Below are 16391 nucleotides of genomic sequence, written 5' to 3' on the forward strand. Positions count from 1 at the left end.
TCATTATACCACCTGATGTCCAGTTGCTTGTGGCGCCATCTACACCATATCCTGGCCATTCTGCACTCCCGGGTCCCCTGTCCCGTCTCCCCCTTGTTCTTATAGATCCAGAAATCCTTTGCCCTCTTACCCTGAATGGTAGTTCATGTTTTAAAATATGGTGTTTCTACTAATGAATTGTTTTTTCTCCATGATGTTTATCCTTGCATAATTATTTTCATAACACTGTTGTTTACCACAATTACAGTGTTCATAAGGTCGGATTTCCCCTCTCCCTGCTTTCCCTCCCTCCTGCCTCGTCCCTTGCCCCCTTCCTGTCTCCTTTCCGATGCTGCCCTTTCACCCATAAACATGTTACTTTGCCCCTGGCTCCTTCTCTCTACCTTGTCTGCCCTCCTCTCTGCCCTTTTCCTCCTCCTGCCATTCATCCTGCTGTTTCGATCCCCAGCAGCCCCGTTCAACTCTTCCCTTTCCTTCCGTCCTTTCCCCGTGTATCTAGCGTCCTTAGCAACCAGGCTACATTCCCACCACCCTAGTTACCTAGACTGCTGACTCATTCCCCGCCTCCCGTCACCGGCGTCCTATGGACGAAGACTCCGCGTCACGCCCACTCCGCCTTCATTAGGAGGCTCCGTTCTTCACCTCATTGTCACTGATCGACCTAGGGGTTGCACACGCTGTTGGCTCCTCTTGACCCCGCGGTAATTTTCGGCTGCTCTGGATTGACTCCTGTTCTGCTGCTGATCGCCAATTGACTGCGCGACCAGAGTCCTGATTGCTGCTCCATCTAGAATTGGGTAAGCTTCTAAAGGTCCTTGTTCGTTCTCAGCCCTACCTCCGTTGTACAGCCGGTAACTTCCTGCTCCCCCCCCCTTCTTTTCCAGGCTGTATACCGGTCCTCCCCCTGCTTCGGTTGCCCTTCCTGCGAAGTTCCTTAATCCTTACTTCGGTGAGTCGCTGTTAGCCTTGCTGCCTCCCTTTCCTTGTTATTTTTCCACTTCCACCTCCTTATTCTCTCGTATCCCTCGTTTTCCACAGATCTCCGAGGGAGACATTTCTCCCCTTGCTCTTTCTAGCAATTACCCATTGCTGAACACCCTTCCCCCCATGCTCAAGGTAGGCTGCCAGTCATTGCCTGTTCCACTTCTACCCTCTCCCTGCTCTTTTCTCCCCCTTTTTCCTTTTTCCCGTCCCGCCATCCTTTCCCCCCCCTTCTTTCCCTTCCTTCTTTCCAGCCACTTCGCCCCACCCATCCTCTTTGTTCTCACCCCCACTATCAACCCCCCGTACTCTTCCTTTTTGTCTTTCCCCTTCTTTCCTTCTCATCTTCCCCATCTTCCCTTTGTCTTTTTGTTTTCCATTTCACCTGCCCCATCCCTCCTGTCGTTTTCCTGCCCCAGCTCTCCTTTCTCCTTTCCTCCTGACCGCCGCTCTGATCCGGTAAATTGTTTTTTACAGAGCACTCCCAATTTAGGCGACCCAGGTCCTGATGATGATCCTTAACTGACAGGATCGAAACGCCGTCGACCATTATCCACCAGCCTAAATGTTCTTGGCGCACACAAACCTGGTTCATTGAAACTAAGAAAAATACCAATTATACTATCGAGTAAATTGTTATATGGACCCTGTATTGTATATATTGCCTTCTTGCGCCGTCTGTTGTGGTTTTTCACGTTGTCACTAGCGCCGTTGTTTCACTAGCACGAGCACTTTGTACACTTTCACTAGGGTTGCCAGAGTATTTATACCCTGTTGTGCTCTTATTACTGCAAAAAACTTTTTTGATCTGCCAAATATATGACGCCTATGGGCGCTTTGAAAGAACAACTTTAAGTTTCCTCTCTTGTGTTCCTTGTAATGTCTTGTACATACCTTTCTAAATAATTCAGTACATCCTGCTGAGATACTGTCGCTTTTACAAGTATTTACCCAATCTCAGTTGGGTCTATGGGTATAACTCCTGTGATTATTCTACAATGTACATGTATGCAGCATTTCAATAAAGGGTCACTTGTCTCATAACACTGCAGCCAACAACACCTCGTCAACTTTTGCTACTTTTTCCAACCTCTGGGAGCAGTGATGAACGGGAAAGCAGATGACAGGGCCCCAGATTTCTCACCAGAGGAGCTGGTTTGCTGGCGACGGACGTCCTGTCAATGTACAGCCAGCTGTATGGCTCACCATAGGAACAGGTACATGTTGAGAAATTAATATGTAATTCTGACTAACTTTTTATTTATTTTTAGAAAAACAAAGGCTAGATTGCCCCTTTTAGTCCTGAGTGGAGTGAAGTGATTGAAGTGAAGTTTCATTTTTTTTTAAAATTAGCTAGAACTATGATGGTGTGTAGTTTTTAAACACATTAGAATTACAGAACATCACAGCATAAGTATGCTTTGTGTGGTTGATGACCTATATTTTATTTGGTGTGAATTTCTATCTATATATATGTAGAGTATAAAATGTCATGTGAATGCTACAAAATTAACATCTCATTAACTTAGAAAACACATAAAGTAATATAAAATAATAACAGATGTATATGAATATATGTGTATACATATACATAAAATCACTAAGCCTAAATTAGGTGTCTCCAACCAGTTGATTGTGAGCTACCAGTAGCTCCTGGACACCTTCAGAGTAGCTCACAACCTTGAGTTATTATTTTTAAATAGCACAAGATCATATTTTCCTTTATAAATTAAGGGAAGGCAGTGTTCATTTGACATTATTATCATCAGTCTGCATATAGCAGGGCCTGATAATGAGCAGTGCACAGTCAGATTCCTGCCCCAGCATGGGGCTGGACCAGAGAGGTGAACAACTGAAACAATGAGGTATGTAACTCTGAAATAAAAGTCCTGGTCAACACAATATTGGAGCTGTAAACAAAACGATGTGTCTGAAGCCTTTTAAACTTGAGAAAACAAAAATGGAAAGTAACCATTAAAATGTTACTCATTTCAAAGTGTCACATTAACAAACAGCAGGCCCCTTACTCCCAGTGTCCACTAGATACTGTGCCATAAGTATAAAGGAAAAATGCAGTCGTTATTTAAAAGAGAGAAATTTTAAGTGCCGAAAAATCTTCCATATTTTGAACTATCTGGCATAGTATTTTTCTACACTTTAAATATATCCTATTTTAAATTTAAAACATGTAGGTTTGAGGCATTCATGTAACAGTGAAAGGTATATCCTGTGCTGCAAGTAGATACGACACAAGATCTCAGTCACCCCTACAAATATATCCCATTCATACATGCACATGTTCACATATCCCCACAAGGACTGTGCTCTCACTGACACATGTGGCATACCTTTCATAGTGCCCTTAGTCATAGCATGTTCTTAAAACCATAGTCTCTGGCTCTGTAGACATTAGCCTCAAAGTACATGAAGCTTGGCATGGGGGTGTCTGCTAACAATGTGCAAGTTGTTCAACTTCAGTAGTTCTTGAAGATTTTCACTGATCAGAAGTAGGTCTTACTACAGAACATGTTTCAGACCCCTGGAGTAGATGATGTCAGTAGCTTGAATTAGATAGATTAGGACATGACAAAGGATAATGGTACTCAACAGGATACTACAATTTTGTTTGATTGTATACAAAGTTTCTTTACACAAATACAGTTGGAACCTATTACTAACACTAGTGATTGATTTCTCAAAATTGTGTTACATCAATACAAAGAAACAGTTACAAAAATGTGTTTTTCTTTCTTTTTCTGTATCTCTACAGGTCACCATCCATTACAAAAAGCCATACAGAAGGCCATCACCAAGAAGGTGCGACCCTGGGGGTCTACAAGTGGCACAGCATCCTTTTCAGAAAGAGGTGGGAGGATCTATGAAAGCTGGATCAAAAAGTCAGCTGAAGTCCAGCTTGGACGGTCCTCTCAACGTGGGAAGCAAGTGTGCCACACCCTGACCTCCTTAATGGCCTGCATACTTGCAGTGGCCTATCCCCGGCTTGATAGGTAGGTGAGAGTCCAAAAGCAGCATCAAAGGAGTAAGTTATTTGTTGACTTTTTCATGTTACATAACTATTGTTTTTTTCACAGCAACACATTTATGGCTTCAACATAAAGGTTGCCACATGTCCAACCCACAGGAAGAGTGCTTGAATGTGTAAGTTTTGCATGATGTGTGTTGCATATGAATTTGTGGAAAATTAATCCTCTACATTGCTGATCAGTACCATAGGACAGTTTCAGTACACACATTCCTGCCTAAGCAACAAATATACCTAAGTTTGTTAGGTGTTATAAGGGACAGTTGTACCAAAGATGCTGCAAGTTATCAGCATGTCAGGTATGATACTCCATCACAATTGTTAAGGATGTTGTAGTAGCCCTATTACAGGTTGGATTGCATAAAATGCACTTATGATACAATGGATGTTCATACATCACATTGGCAATTTGGTATTATAAATGAACAATAGTGAGCATTTGAGCCAAAATGCCTGGAAACATTAGATTAAATGCAACATTTTATTATTAAAAACATCTCACAAATATGTTTTAAATCAAAAAGACCATTTAATTTATGTTAAAAGTAACACACCTGCATGATGTCATACTCCTTCACAAATGTGCCTATAAGCCTGTCTGTTTGTTGATTAAATATTTGTTTGGCATACTTTGTGGGGAAAAAACAGACAGGATGTGTACACATTGGTGACAGAGTGGCACGTAGGTGAGGGGACTGGGAAAGGAGGCCACCAGCTCTTCGTCATCTTCAGAGGCCTCCACAAGCGACCAGTACCTAGTGGTGGTGGACCCTACAAGAACTGTACCACCTGCATCCTTGTCCACCACCCATATATCCATCTACACCCTCCCTCTTGCTCCCCCTGATTGGCTAAACCTGCTCACCTAACAGGACAGGGGCCTCTTTCAACCCAGGCACCTCACCCCCTGCCCAGGCACCCCAGCTACGTTTAGTGAGGGGGTTAGTTACCTTCTACGGAGCATCTCTGTAGGCCAGACTGACCTGATGAGTGGCATCCAGGGCCTTAGTTGCCAAAGGCAGCATATGGCAGCATACCCTGATGTCATTCACAGTTGTATGTTTGGCATGCAGAGATCACTTGCAGCACTAGCCTCCTACTGACTGCAGAATTCCAAGCAACCCATCCTTGTGCTCACAACTCAGGTCCCTTCCTCATCCCAGTTCCAAAGTCCCACCCAATCCCAAGCACACTCACTTCTTTGCATGCTACCACTTCAACAGACAAAAGCAGCACAATCATGCACACATGTAAACACAAACACGCAAAGAAACACAACAAACACACAAACAACAGACAGACACAACAAACACAACACCCAGAGGCACCACAACCACCACCATGCCCACATGTACCCCAACCACCACTACACCCACAATCACCACAACCACTACCAAACCCACAAGCATCACTACCACCACCACCACATACGCAAGCACTAGAACCACCAGTATTCCCACAACCACCACCACACCCACAACCATCAGCACAACCACCACCACACCCACAACCACCAGCACTACCACAACCACCATCACCACAACCACCAGCACACCCACACCCACCACCACACCCACAACCACAACCACCTACACACCCATAAGCACCACAACACCAACCACCTCAACAGCAGACTCATCCAAACACACACCTACACGCAAAACAACACCCACCAAACACAAACGCACACCCTCACTCAAATACAAAACACCAGAAAAAACACACACATCCAAACACACTCCAGACCCACATGCAATTGCAAAACATATACTCACAGGCACCACAACCACACCATCCACCTCAACAGCACACTCATCCAAACACACACCTACATGCAAGCCAACACCCACCAAACACACACACTCACCTGAACAACATACACCTGCCAGGAAACGGACACCGAAACATACACAATATACACCAAACCCACATGCAAGTGAAAAACCAACTGACACATGCACATCACACACTGCAGCTCCATCTACCCCCAAACCCAATCCTCTCGCACCCCTCCTACCCATACTCCTCCTCCTGAATTTTTAATTTCCCCAATTTTGTCTTGAGATTATTTTAATGTACTATTCTTTGATTCCTAGAACTGTTAATGATTAAAATGTGATTTACCAATTTTTACTTAAAATTATGACAATGCAACAGTTTTCTAAATTGTCTAATTTGTAAAGTCCATACATTGGTAATATATGTATGTGATGGACACTAACAATTTGATTTGGTGCAAGCATTCATCATGATGATGGACACTTACAAAAACACATGGATTTGTCATGTTTCTATTTTAAGTGTTAATACAGATGTGTTTATTTGTACTTTATAATTGATGAAAATAAACACATATGCGTTGCACCTTAAAATAATGATGGCACAAATAACATTTAATTAAATACAAGAAATGCACTATACAAAGGGAAATGTTAAATTAATAAATAGATTAATTGATTAAAGTTTGGTAATGACATTGATTTTACAGTTATTTAAAAACAATTGTTTTGCCTTATCGAGTGCAATTTCTACATTACATCACAAAAATTTAAATTGCAATAAATGTATACAGGTGTGCTTCTTTAAATATCTTAAACAACATCATTACACAAAATTTGAGCCAACGGACCCCTGCCTGTTCTTAAAAAATGAAAAGCAAACTTTTCATTTTTCTTTTTGTAACGCATCTCGTTTTCCTTTAAGGAAAATGGGCTGCCTTACAAAAAAAAAAGATTACTTTATTTAAAAGCAATCACGGACATAGTGGTCTGCAGACCTCAGCAGGCCATCATCCCTCTGATTTGTGCGATTCCTAGGGGGTCGCAAAGTGCGATCTACCTCATTAATAAGGTATAGCAATTTGCGACCCCCTAGGAATCGCAATCTGAAACACTAAGTTTCATGCATTGTAAATTGCAATTACCTAATTGCAATTCTCAGGAATTCGCAATTAGGTTTTTGCAATTTACAATGTTGATGTGTGTGCCCCTTAATCCGGCCCTAAATATGTCGATTTTAGTTCATCAGGGTGGCAGATTTAAAGTCCTGCACCATCCTGACAGACTCTAATCCTGCTGCCAAATTTTAAATCAGCCACAGTCTCCAAAGCAGATTTGCCAACAGCACACAAGCAGGATGTTAACACAGTATACCCAGTCCCGACTATTTTTGAGAAGGGGACTCCCTTTACCCTAGCCTGAGGGTAGGAGGTGTCACCTTGTGCCTCAGCACTGCTGCTGCTTGCGCTGGCATACAATGTATGGGTGTAGGCTTGTCCCGGGTATTTGGAAACCTCAGTCTCACTGACAGCATCACCTTCATTTGTGAGAATGGCCTAGGAGGGGATTATTTTTAATCTCTTAGCTGATAGGGGGCAGAGGTCTTCACAACGTTGACCCTTTTGTTGCTTAAGGAACTTCAAATGTGCAGCACTTTAGTGCTTTGAAGATGGATACAGAACACCAACAAGAAGCAAACCCACATCGATAGAAAGTATAATGTTTACAACAATAGACCCAGCAACTTTTGCTTACTTACTAAAAGCAGTTTACAAATGTGATCGCCTCGTTTCACATGTTGATTGGCAATGGAGTAACTTTTAGCCATTTTCAAGCTTAGTAACACATTAACATGTGGAAACAATATGTGGGATTTTCAAATAGAAAACCAAAAATGTTCCTTGTGATTATGATTAATTATGATTAATTTTGATGAATATATGTGCATAATCTCACGTCCTGTGACATCACTTCCTGTGCTGCCAAAGTAAATTGTATATGAGAATTAGTTCCTCAACTACTTGGCTTAAGACTTCTACCCTGCATACCAACGGAAAAATGAACTGCTTTTACACAGAGACACGGAAAGGCTGCTGGGATATGTAGTTTCTTTTTTCCAAATCGATTTTTAAAGGCTTCTATTAAAAGTGAGCAAGAGAGAAAAGCATAAAACACACCTCAAGTCTTGCCATAAAATTAAAGATCATTAAACGCGGAGGATGTAATATATAGGTGTCGTCTCCAAGTCCCCATAAACATTGATCTGTTTTTAAAGCAATCCAGTCAGACCTTTTACACTACCTGTAAAATCAAGGTATGAGGAAACAGGAGGGTAAAAATGAAGTGATAAAACACTTCAAATAGCCACTGGCTTTTAACGGAGTCAGAAACAATTGATGTGATCTGGATGTGACCTTCACAGGCTTACTGAATCTGCCAGCATAGCAAGGGAGAGGCCCATATATTACGTCTTTAGCAGGGAAGGTTAAGTAATCCCACCTACTCATACCTACGCAAGTAATACTGGGTAGCAAAAGAGCCTTGGATCTTTCCACAACCTGGGCAACGTCCATCACCAAAATGGGGCAGCCAGCCCACCGACATGACCTATTCAACACAAGTAAACATGTGACAGAAGTAATCTGCTACTTGTCTTTGCAAACTTCTGCTTCCGGTGATACATGGATATTTGAAGCCTGTTCAGGAATTAGTAACTGTCACATTCATTTTTAAAAGCAAGTAGAAAATTTGACAGAATACTGTAAGCAAGTGAGGTTTAAGGGGCCTATACTGTTTTTTGTTAGTCCTTAGAAATGAAAAATTACTGTCAAAACCACAAGGAATTTTGGCAATCAACAAAATGATTTGAAATTTGATACATCCAGCATCAAGCAGCTTACTACGCCTTTTGTGGATTGGTAGCTAATAGATTCTTTGGTATGCACACAGAGGCAACCAATTTATGGGTACATATGCACACATAAAACATGCACAATGTACATATACACCCATACCACCACAGCTGTAGACATCTGTTCCAACAGAGTCCAACAGACATACAAACGTTTCCTGTTTCCTAACATGATGCCACAGGACCATGTTCACATTTTTTCAGGCAGTTAATTATTTCTGCTAATTTGTGGTCTATTATTGCAGTGGCATACATTACTCCAATTCACTGATTCATAGTGTGTTAGTACCATTTGTTCTGCCCCATTAGTGCCATGATTTATGGCTGCTCATCTCTGGTCTACAAATGTGATCTCTGGGTAGCTCCTCTCATAATTAAGCGTGTAAGTGTCTGTTTTTGGTTTATAAAGCCACATATTTTCGTGTATCTTTATTATTCAAGTCAGCTGGGTCTTCAAATGTATTGACAACCAGTTGTGTGTAATGGTACCACAGGCAGAAGTACAGCACACAAGATATATTCAAAGCTGAATTTATTGCAGTAGCACTTAATCCACAGGCTTCTATTTCACTCAGTAGACATTGCCCCAAGTAAACATCTATGGAAGAACAAAGCTATACACTCTCGCCACCTCAATAGCACCAATAAAGTGCCTATTAAGGTCAACAGAGGCAACACAAGTGGTAAGCAATTAAAAAATACAATGAGCAAACTATACATTTGAAAATGTAAGTGAATCACAAACAACTTTTGGTTTCCAAATGTAATTTATCTTTCTCAAACTATGTAACAGAACAATCTCTCAAGCAAATGTTAAATTAATAAAATAACTTGCAACACCTTAGGTATACAATTAAGTCATATGCATCGAAGGAGGAAGTGGATGACAGAAAATAGAATTCATTGTCCATAAGAGAAATGAATTACTACACAATTCTTTTACATGTGCTCATGTGCAGATAAATGCCCCTAAATAACAAGTTCCCAGACTGGTAAATGCAAAGGGACCTTAGTGCGCTCTTGCTGGACTACAGAATATAACAACATTGACAAAATGAAGGTGTAATTATTAATTAGTCAATGCAGGAAAATGTTTACATCACGTAGAGTCATTAACACTGATTTTAATCGTGTGGGGGATATGTGCTACTGGGATTGACAGAATCAATGAGTGAAAGGCAATACTTATCCAATCTGAAGTCTCTAAATCTGAAATACCTACTAATTACAAGATAATTTTTCAAGCAAGATTGTGATGGTCAGGTTGAGAGAGGAACAGAGGCGGCGATCTTATCACTAAAGTGATTACATTTAATGAGAAAACCCTTGAAAATACTAAGAATAATGAGGATGTAGTTAAAATAAATAAAAATTACAGAGCTATGACCACCATCTGTGGTGTAGTCTTCGAAAACCTGAAGGCCACCATCTTTAAATTGTAATCATCCTTCTGTGAAGTAAGCCAAGAATTGGTAAACAATGTATGATGATGTGAAAGGGGGAAGACAACTGAGTTCCATGATCTTTGAATGCATTTCTGATAAATAGGAAGGCCATAAAAGAGCAATTAAGAGGGAATAGTAAATGTGGACACGAATATACAAGTTTAGCTATCTGAAATACACATTAGAAGGTCCTAATAAGTCATTTATATTTAACAGGCGGGCGCTAACCTAAAAAACATGTTGATGAAGTTATGCGTAGCAAGCAAACCTCACGCCTCATGTACAAGAAACTGATGCATCGGCATGGATGTGTCAGTGTCTTGCGCCTACGCCAAATGTCCTAGCAACACCATAGACGCACTGTATTTACAATACAGGGATCGAAGGTGCAAGTATTAACAGATGCGTAAGAAATTCTGACACATCTGTTGGTGCAAAAGTGACACCTTGTTGGAGTTGGTCGTAAAACTGTTGCATCTCCAGCAATGTGTCTGAAGACATAGGCGAGTCCCATTGGAAAAGCCCTGGATCATTCCTTACGCCTGTTCTGAGCAGATGTAAGGATTTTGATGCACTGAAAAAGTAGAGTGATGCAGAGAAATGTTGTAAATTTCACTGCTTCAGTTCTGGACAGCTTTTTTCATAGGAACGCCTACCCTGCATACATTCAAACTGGCGCAGGTATAATGTGACGCAGGGCTCTACAAACTGATGCATTGGACCCACAGCACCAGATTGTCGACATGGCGCACTGCAGCACCCGACGCCTGCCAGCGCCAGCGCTGCTGATCCCATCAGAAAGGAGCTCGACCTGCAACGCGAATGTCTTCAAGGGCCCCATCGCCCTGCATTTCTCAAAGGTACTGTTTGCGGGTCCTCCCGACACCATAGCTGACCTGTGACTTAAAAAACAAAATGTATATATTGTTGGGGATTTTTATCGTCTTTGGTCTTGTTTTCAAGTATTATAAAATTATTGGTTATTTTTCTAAACTAGTGTGGTGTCCTTTTGTAGTGCTTACATTGTATTACCGTTGGTTGGGTGCAAAACGCTTTACACACTGCCTCTAAGATAAGCCTGACTGCTCGTGCCAAGCTGCCGAGGGGTGAGCAGGGCTTATTTTCAGAGTGTAACTCCCTTATCCTGACTAGAGTCGAGGTTTTTGCCTGGCTTCGGCCCTTGCCCTAGCCTACCGGAAATCCCATTTCTAACACTCTTCTCCAAGCAGACGCCTGGCACTTTCAGATTATGAGAAATCAGGAGCCATGGTAAGTGCCTTTTCTGCCTTGCATGCCAAACTGTAGAACCTCCTTTGGGGTCTCTACCAGATAATTTATTTATGTTTACATTCCGTATAATTATCTACACTGGCAAACGTAATAGTGTCTGGCAAGAAAAGCAATGGATTCCATTGTAAGGGCACATGTTTTTTGGGTTAGGGGGGCAGAGTTTTCGTTAGATAGTTGCATTTTCCAGCAGCAATATATATAGAAGAGGTGACACATTTAAAAGTGATAACAAAATGATGGAAGGCATGGTACATTGGTTGGGCAGTGATACATAAATTAATGGGATGTAGTTCCAAGAATGAACACTCTAGGGTATAGTGACCAAGCCCAGTGGACATTTCTACACCCAGAAGAACATAGCAAAGTTGTGGGTTCTAGGCCCACATACTTAGTAAATGATAATGACAAAGACACTTGGGTATGGTGCTTACAACTGGCCACTTACACCGGTGACGCCTTTGTTTGATGGGTGTGGGGTGGGTGTAAGGGCCATCCCTCAGGGAAGAGGCTGGTAAAACACTAGACTCTGTCCCGCAGGACACGTCATTCCTCCCAAATTTGATTAAAAACAAAAGTCCAACTTTGGGACGGTATAAAAAACAACTAAAACAGCTTTAAGAGGCAGTCAGCAGGACACCGGTGGACGGGAAACAGCGTTTACAATGCTGTTCTTACCCCGCAGGTAGGTAACAACATGGTTGTTACAACGACCGCGTTGTTACCACAAATACCTTTACAACGCAAGTCGTTTCTACGACTTGCGCTAGATGGCATGAAACAACAGGGAATGTGTTGGATTTTAAATCCAACACATTCCCTGCTTTTGCGCTAACTGGAGTAGGAATAGTAATGTATACTATTCCTAAGTTCAGCACGCCATCTAGTGCAAGTCGTAGAAACGACTTGCGTTGTAAAGGCACACGTGGTAGCAACGTGTTGTTACCTACCGCGATGTAATATGTGGCGTTGTAACGTCACATTTTCCCGGTGGACATGTGCAGCTGGGAGCACTTGGGCATCTCTGCACACATCCATAATTTAACCAGGTACCTCTGGACATGAACACACAGTGCTGAAGAATTCCAGACCCTTCGGCTTCACGTCAGTTGGGTGCCAGTCCATCTATGTGCTGTTGATCAGTCCAGCATGCTCTCACTGTGATGCAGTTGGTGGTTAACAGTTCAAACTTGGTGCGTCAGGAGCATCAGTGGAGTCCACTGTGAAAGAATTGACAATCCTGTTGCCTAATCCACTGAAATCTCTGTTACACAGCCTGGCTGCCTCCTAGAATCCAAAACAAAGTCGAGTCCATCTCTTATGCTTCGGGACGCCCCTTGGTTGAGTTGCCACGGGACTGCCTGTGGGTTGCACTGGGGCTGCATATGGGTCTGCATTGGGACAACTGCAAAACCACCTCTGAGCCACTTCCTAGTCACTCGTGCAATGTCAGGAGTGAATGTGTTCTGGTCAGAACATCCGCTCGCTACCGGGATCAGGATGTAAACTAGGTGAGCAGGTGGTCACTGGTTCTTCAGATCATCACTGGTGCTTCCTGTCACCTTGTATGGCAAAGGTACAGGACTTCAGTCTTGTTACTTGATGCTCCAAGGGTAGTAGTGATGCACATGGCAAATTATGGAGTGGTTGCCATTAGAAGACTTGTACGACAGGTGGTGATGACTAGTATGGAGGTAGAGTGACTTGAGGGACTTTGAAGCCATGTAACTCATTGTATACTTAGTGCAGCTCTTCTGTGGCATGTGCGTTTGCAAGCAGGTATGCCGTTCGCTCTAAGCAGCCGGTGACAGGTGGCTGGACGGACACACTGTGAAGCTTCGGGCAGATGCACAGTTTGCTCATGCAGGTGACTTATGTTCGGTGCTCTCACTGAGCTATCTCCCATGACGTCACCACACCCCAGTGGCTGGCTTGTGTTAGTAGGTACAATAATATAGTATTATGAGTCCTCATTCTTGTCCCCTTGTTAATTTCTCCTGTGCATCTCAGGTCGTCCATTCTTCTGTGTGATGGGATTGTCACACTCCTTTCGCTCCACTCAATTTCTTCTTCACAATGTAGCAACGTGCCACACTCTCTTCTTCATACTTGCCTGCAGTGTGATGTGGTGTCCAGCCACATGTCTTCTCTGCACATTCACCAAAGTGGCGACAGGCCACATATTGCATGTCTTTTCTGCACATGCTGGGACGTGGCAACAGGCCATGTGTTGTTAGCTCTTCTCACTGGGACATCCTACCAGCTCTGTCATGTCTGATGGACTGTGCATCTTCTTCCGTCACGGACCACTGACCGGTCTGTTCCTGTCTCTAGTGCGTCTTCTAAGGTGCATCAGCCATTTCATGGATTAGCAGTGGAGCAGTTGATGGATCCAGTCTGGCGCCTCTACCAAATCTTTCTTCTCCTCAACAAGGTATTCCACGTGCAACTCAGGATCACTGTGGGAGACAAGAGTCTCCTTCCTTTTGTGGTGGAGGCAGCTTGCCACTAGGGGACATGCAACTCTACTCGTGCCTGTAATGGGCAGATGTGCAACACAGTCTTAAGGCACTAATGGGTGTACTTCTTGAAAAGTATTTTGCCCACTTCAGGGCAGTGCTAATGCAGTTTGAGTGAACACGATCTCCTTCCTGTGTTCGGGCCACACAGTGCCCCTCATCTGGGATCTCCTTTTGTGGGATCCCCTTGATGCAGTTCTATTCTTCATTGTGCGATTAATTAAAATCATTACAATAAAACAACACAATCCATAAAACAGGGCCATTTCTTATGTTCCTTAAAGATAATGAGGGAGTGTTAACATACCTTTATAACCGTCAGAAATACATAAAAGATCATTAAAAAAATGTCATTCATAACCTATTATAAACATTAAATTTTTTTATTAATCAACATACATATTAGTAAAACCATCCATACAGATAATCTTTGAGTCCCCTCTCTGGTATTTAAACAGCCCCATAATAGAAGCATAAGGTAACATATATTTGGTCCAGTTATGATCTTAATGCTTAAAATGTAAAGTGCGTCCGTGCTTCTTAAGATTACCTTGAACCTTATTGAATTTATCCTATTACATTGCCAGTATAGGAAAAAAAACAATATAGTATGGTTTCTATTCTTATTGTATGACCACAACGTCGTCCTGAGACAGTTTTTTCTCAGCTATAAGGATGAATTTGACAATGCTAACTGTTAAATTGATAATACGCCCTTGAAGGCACAGTATTATCACTTGGCGACACGTTCACACCCCTTGTTCATTGAATATTAGTTTTAAAAGTGTTTATCTTTCTTGAAGCAATTTGGGGAAAATACATACAATGTGCAATAACGTTTTATTAGTATAACCACATAATCTACACTTTTGTGATTGCCAAACTTGTACCCATCTAGGTGTCCCATCTTTTGTTGGATAGTGGCCAAATCTAAGTAAGCTTAAGCAATATATCTCTTACCGCCGGTTTCAAACAAGATGTTAGATAGGATTGGGGTTCAATTTTATTATACAAATTAATAACCGACCAGGCGTGCTTTTTTTTACAATCAGCGCCTGATCCAATATAAAAGATACCAAATTAATTGATTGATTTAAAATCTGTTTTAAAATGATTTTATTTCTAATCATATCGTCAAAAGGTAGGAGCTTAAAAGTATTCAAACTTTCCGTTTAATATAACCTCCATGGTCTGGTATACTCCTTCTTATTCATTTCTTGCCAACACATAAATGCAAAGGACTCAGGGTCCGATAAATAGAGTGAAAATAGACATTTTAAAAATGCAGCTCGCCTTACCAATATTTGGTTTAACAAACCAAATTCCAATCTAACTGTAGCCTGTCCAACATTTTTTGAAATCCTAAAAATTTACTTAAAAACATTTATTTGTAATTTATCCAACAGTTGGCTATCTTTACCTCGGAAAATTATTGACTCATATGTAAGCGCGGGGATAAGTTATGCCTTCATTACTTTTAATAAGTGCTTGTAACTTGGGCATGAAAGTTTATCACGCAATGATCTAAAGGCAAACGACAAGGAAGTTGCTTTGGCCTTTAAGTTGTCATTTTGAGGTTTAAAAGTCATCTTATCATCCATCGTAACTGTCCCAATAGATAAATCCTTCATTTTCCATAATGTCTTATCTGATTTTGTTGATCATATTATCATAATTTTTCTTTTCTTGATATTTATTTGTAGACCATTCGCTAATGTATATTGAGCAAATGACTCTATCAATCTTTGCAGCCCTATTTGCGTGTGACTCAGTAGAATGGTATCTTCTGCATATTGCAAATATTTTATACTTTGGCCTGCAAGGATTGGCGCGTGTGCATTGACATTATATAAATGATGAGATAGGTTGGCCATAAAAAGGTTAAAAAGACATGGGGTAAGTACGCAGCCCTGTTTAAGGCCACTATATGTTTCAAGGCAACGAGTGGTATGGCTTCCATCCCCCACTTTAACCTGTACCCACGTATTTGTATACAATAGTACAATCATATCTAAAAGATTTTTTGGTACGCCCCATGCTGATAACTTTGCTCAAAGAAGAATACGCAGAACAGAATCAAAAGCTGCCTTTAGATCTACATAACAAATAAAAAGTTTTTGCTTTTGATATTTAGTTTTCTCTGCCAACAAAGTAAGTATCAGCAGGGTCGTTATTGTTGATTGTCCCCTACGAAATCCAGTTTGAAAAATTGGGATAACATTCCTTGTAGTTGCCCATTCCTCTAGATCTTTAAGTAATATTGTTGCAAACATTTTCGCCTCTATATCCATTAGGGCGATTAGCCTTTAGTTTGCTGGTTTATCAGGAGGGCCACTTTTATAAATAGGATGTATTATGTTGCCTTGCCAGGATTCTGGAACCAATTTAGACTTTTACAATGTCTTCAAACACTTGGGTGAGAACTTT

At 41.5% G+C, this 16391-nt stretch overlaps 1 protein-coding gene across 1 annotated transcript in view; it reads left to right on the forward strand.

The window, feature by feature from the left end:
• The window catches only part of LOC146789700 (uncharacterized), a 154030-nt gene that overhangs the window by 12107 nt on the left and 125532 nt on the right, over positions 1-16391 (forward strand). The window contains exons 5-6 of the mRNA XM_085630125.1: positions 2034-2198; positions 3752-3989. Coding sequence (XP_085486251.1) covers positions 2102-2198; positions 3752-3989 — 335 coding nt within the window. The 5' untranslated portion in view covers positions 2034-2101. The remainder of the gene's footprint in view (positions 1-2033; positions 2199-3751; positions 3990-16391) is intronic.

Source organism: Triturus cristatus, chromosome 10, assembly GCF_964204655.1.
Source record: "Triturus cristatus chromosome 10, aTriCri1.1, whole genome shotgun sequence".
In the NCBI taxonomy this organism is placed as follows: Eukaryota; Metazoa; Chordata; class Amphibia; order Caudata; family Salamandridae; genus Triturus; species Triturus cristatus.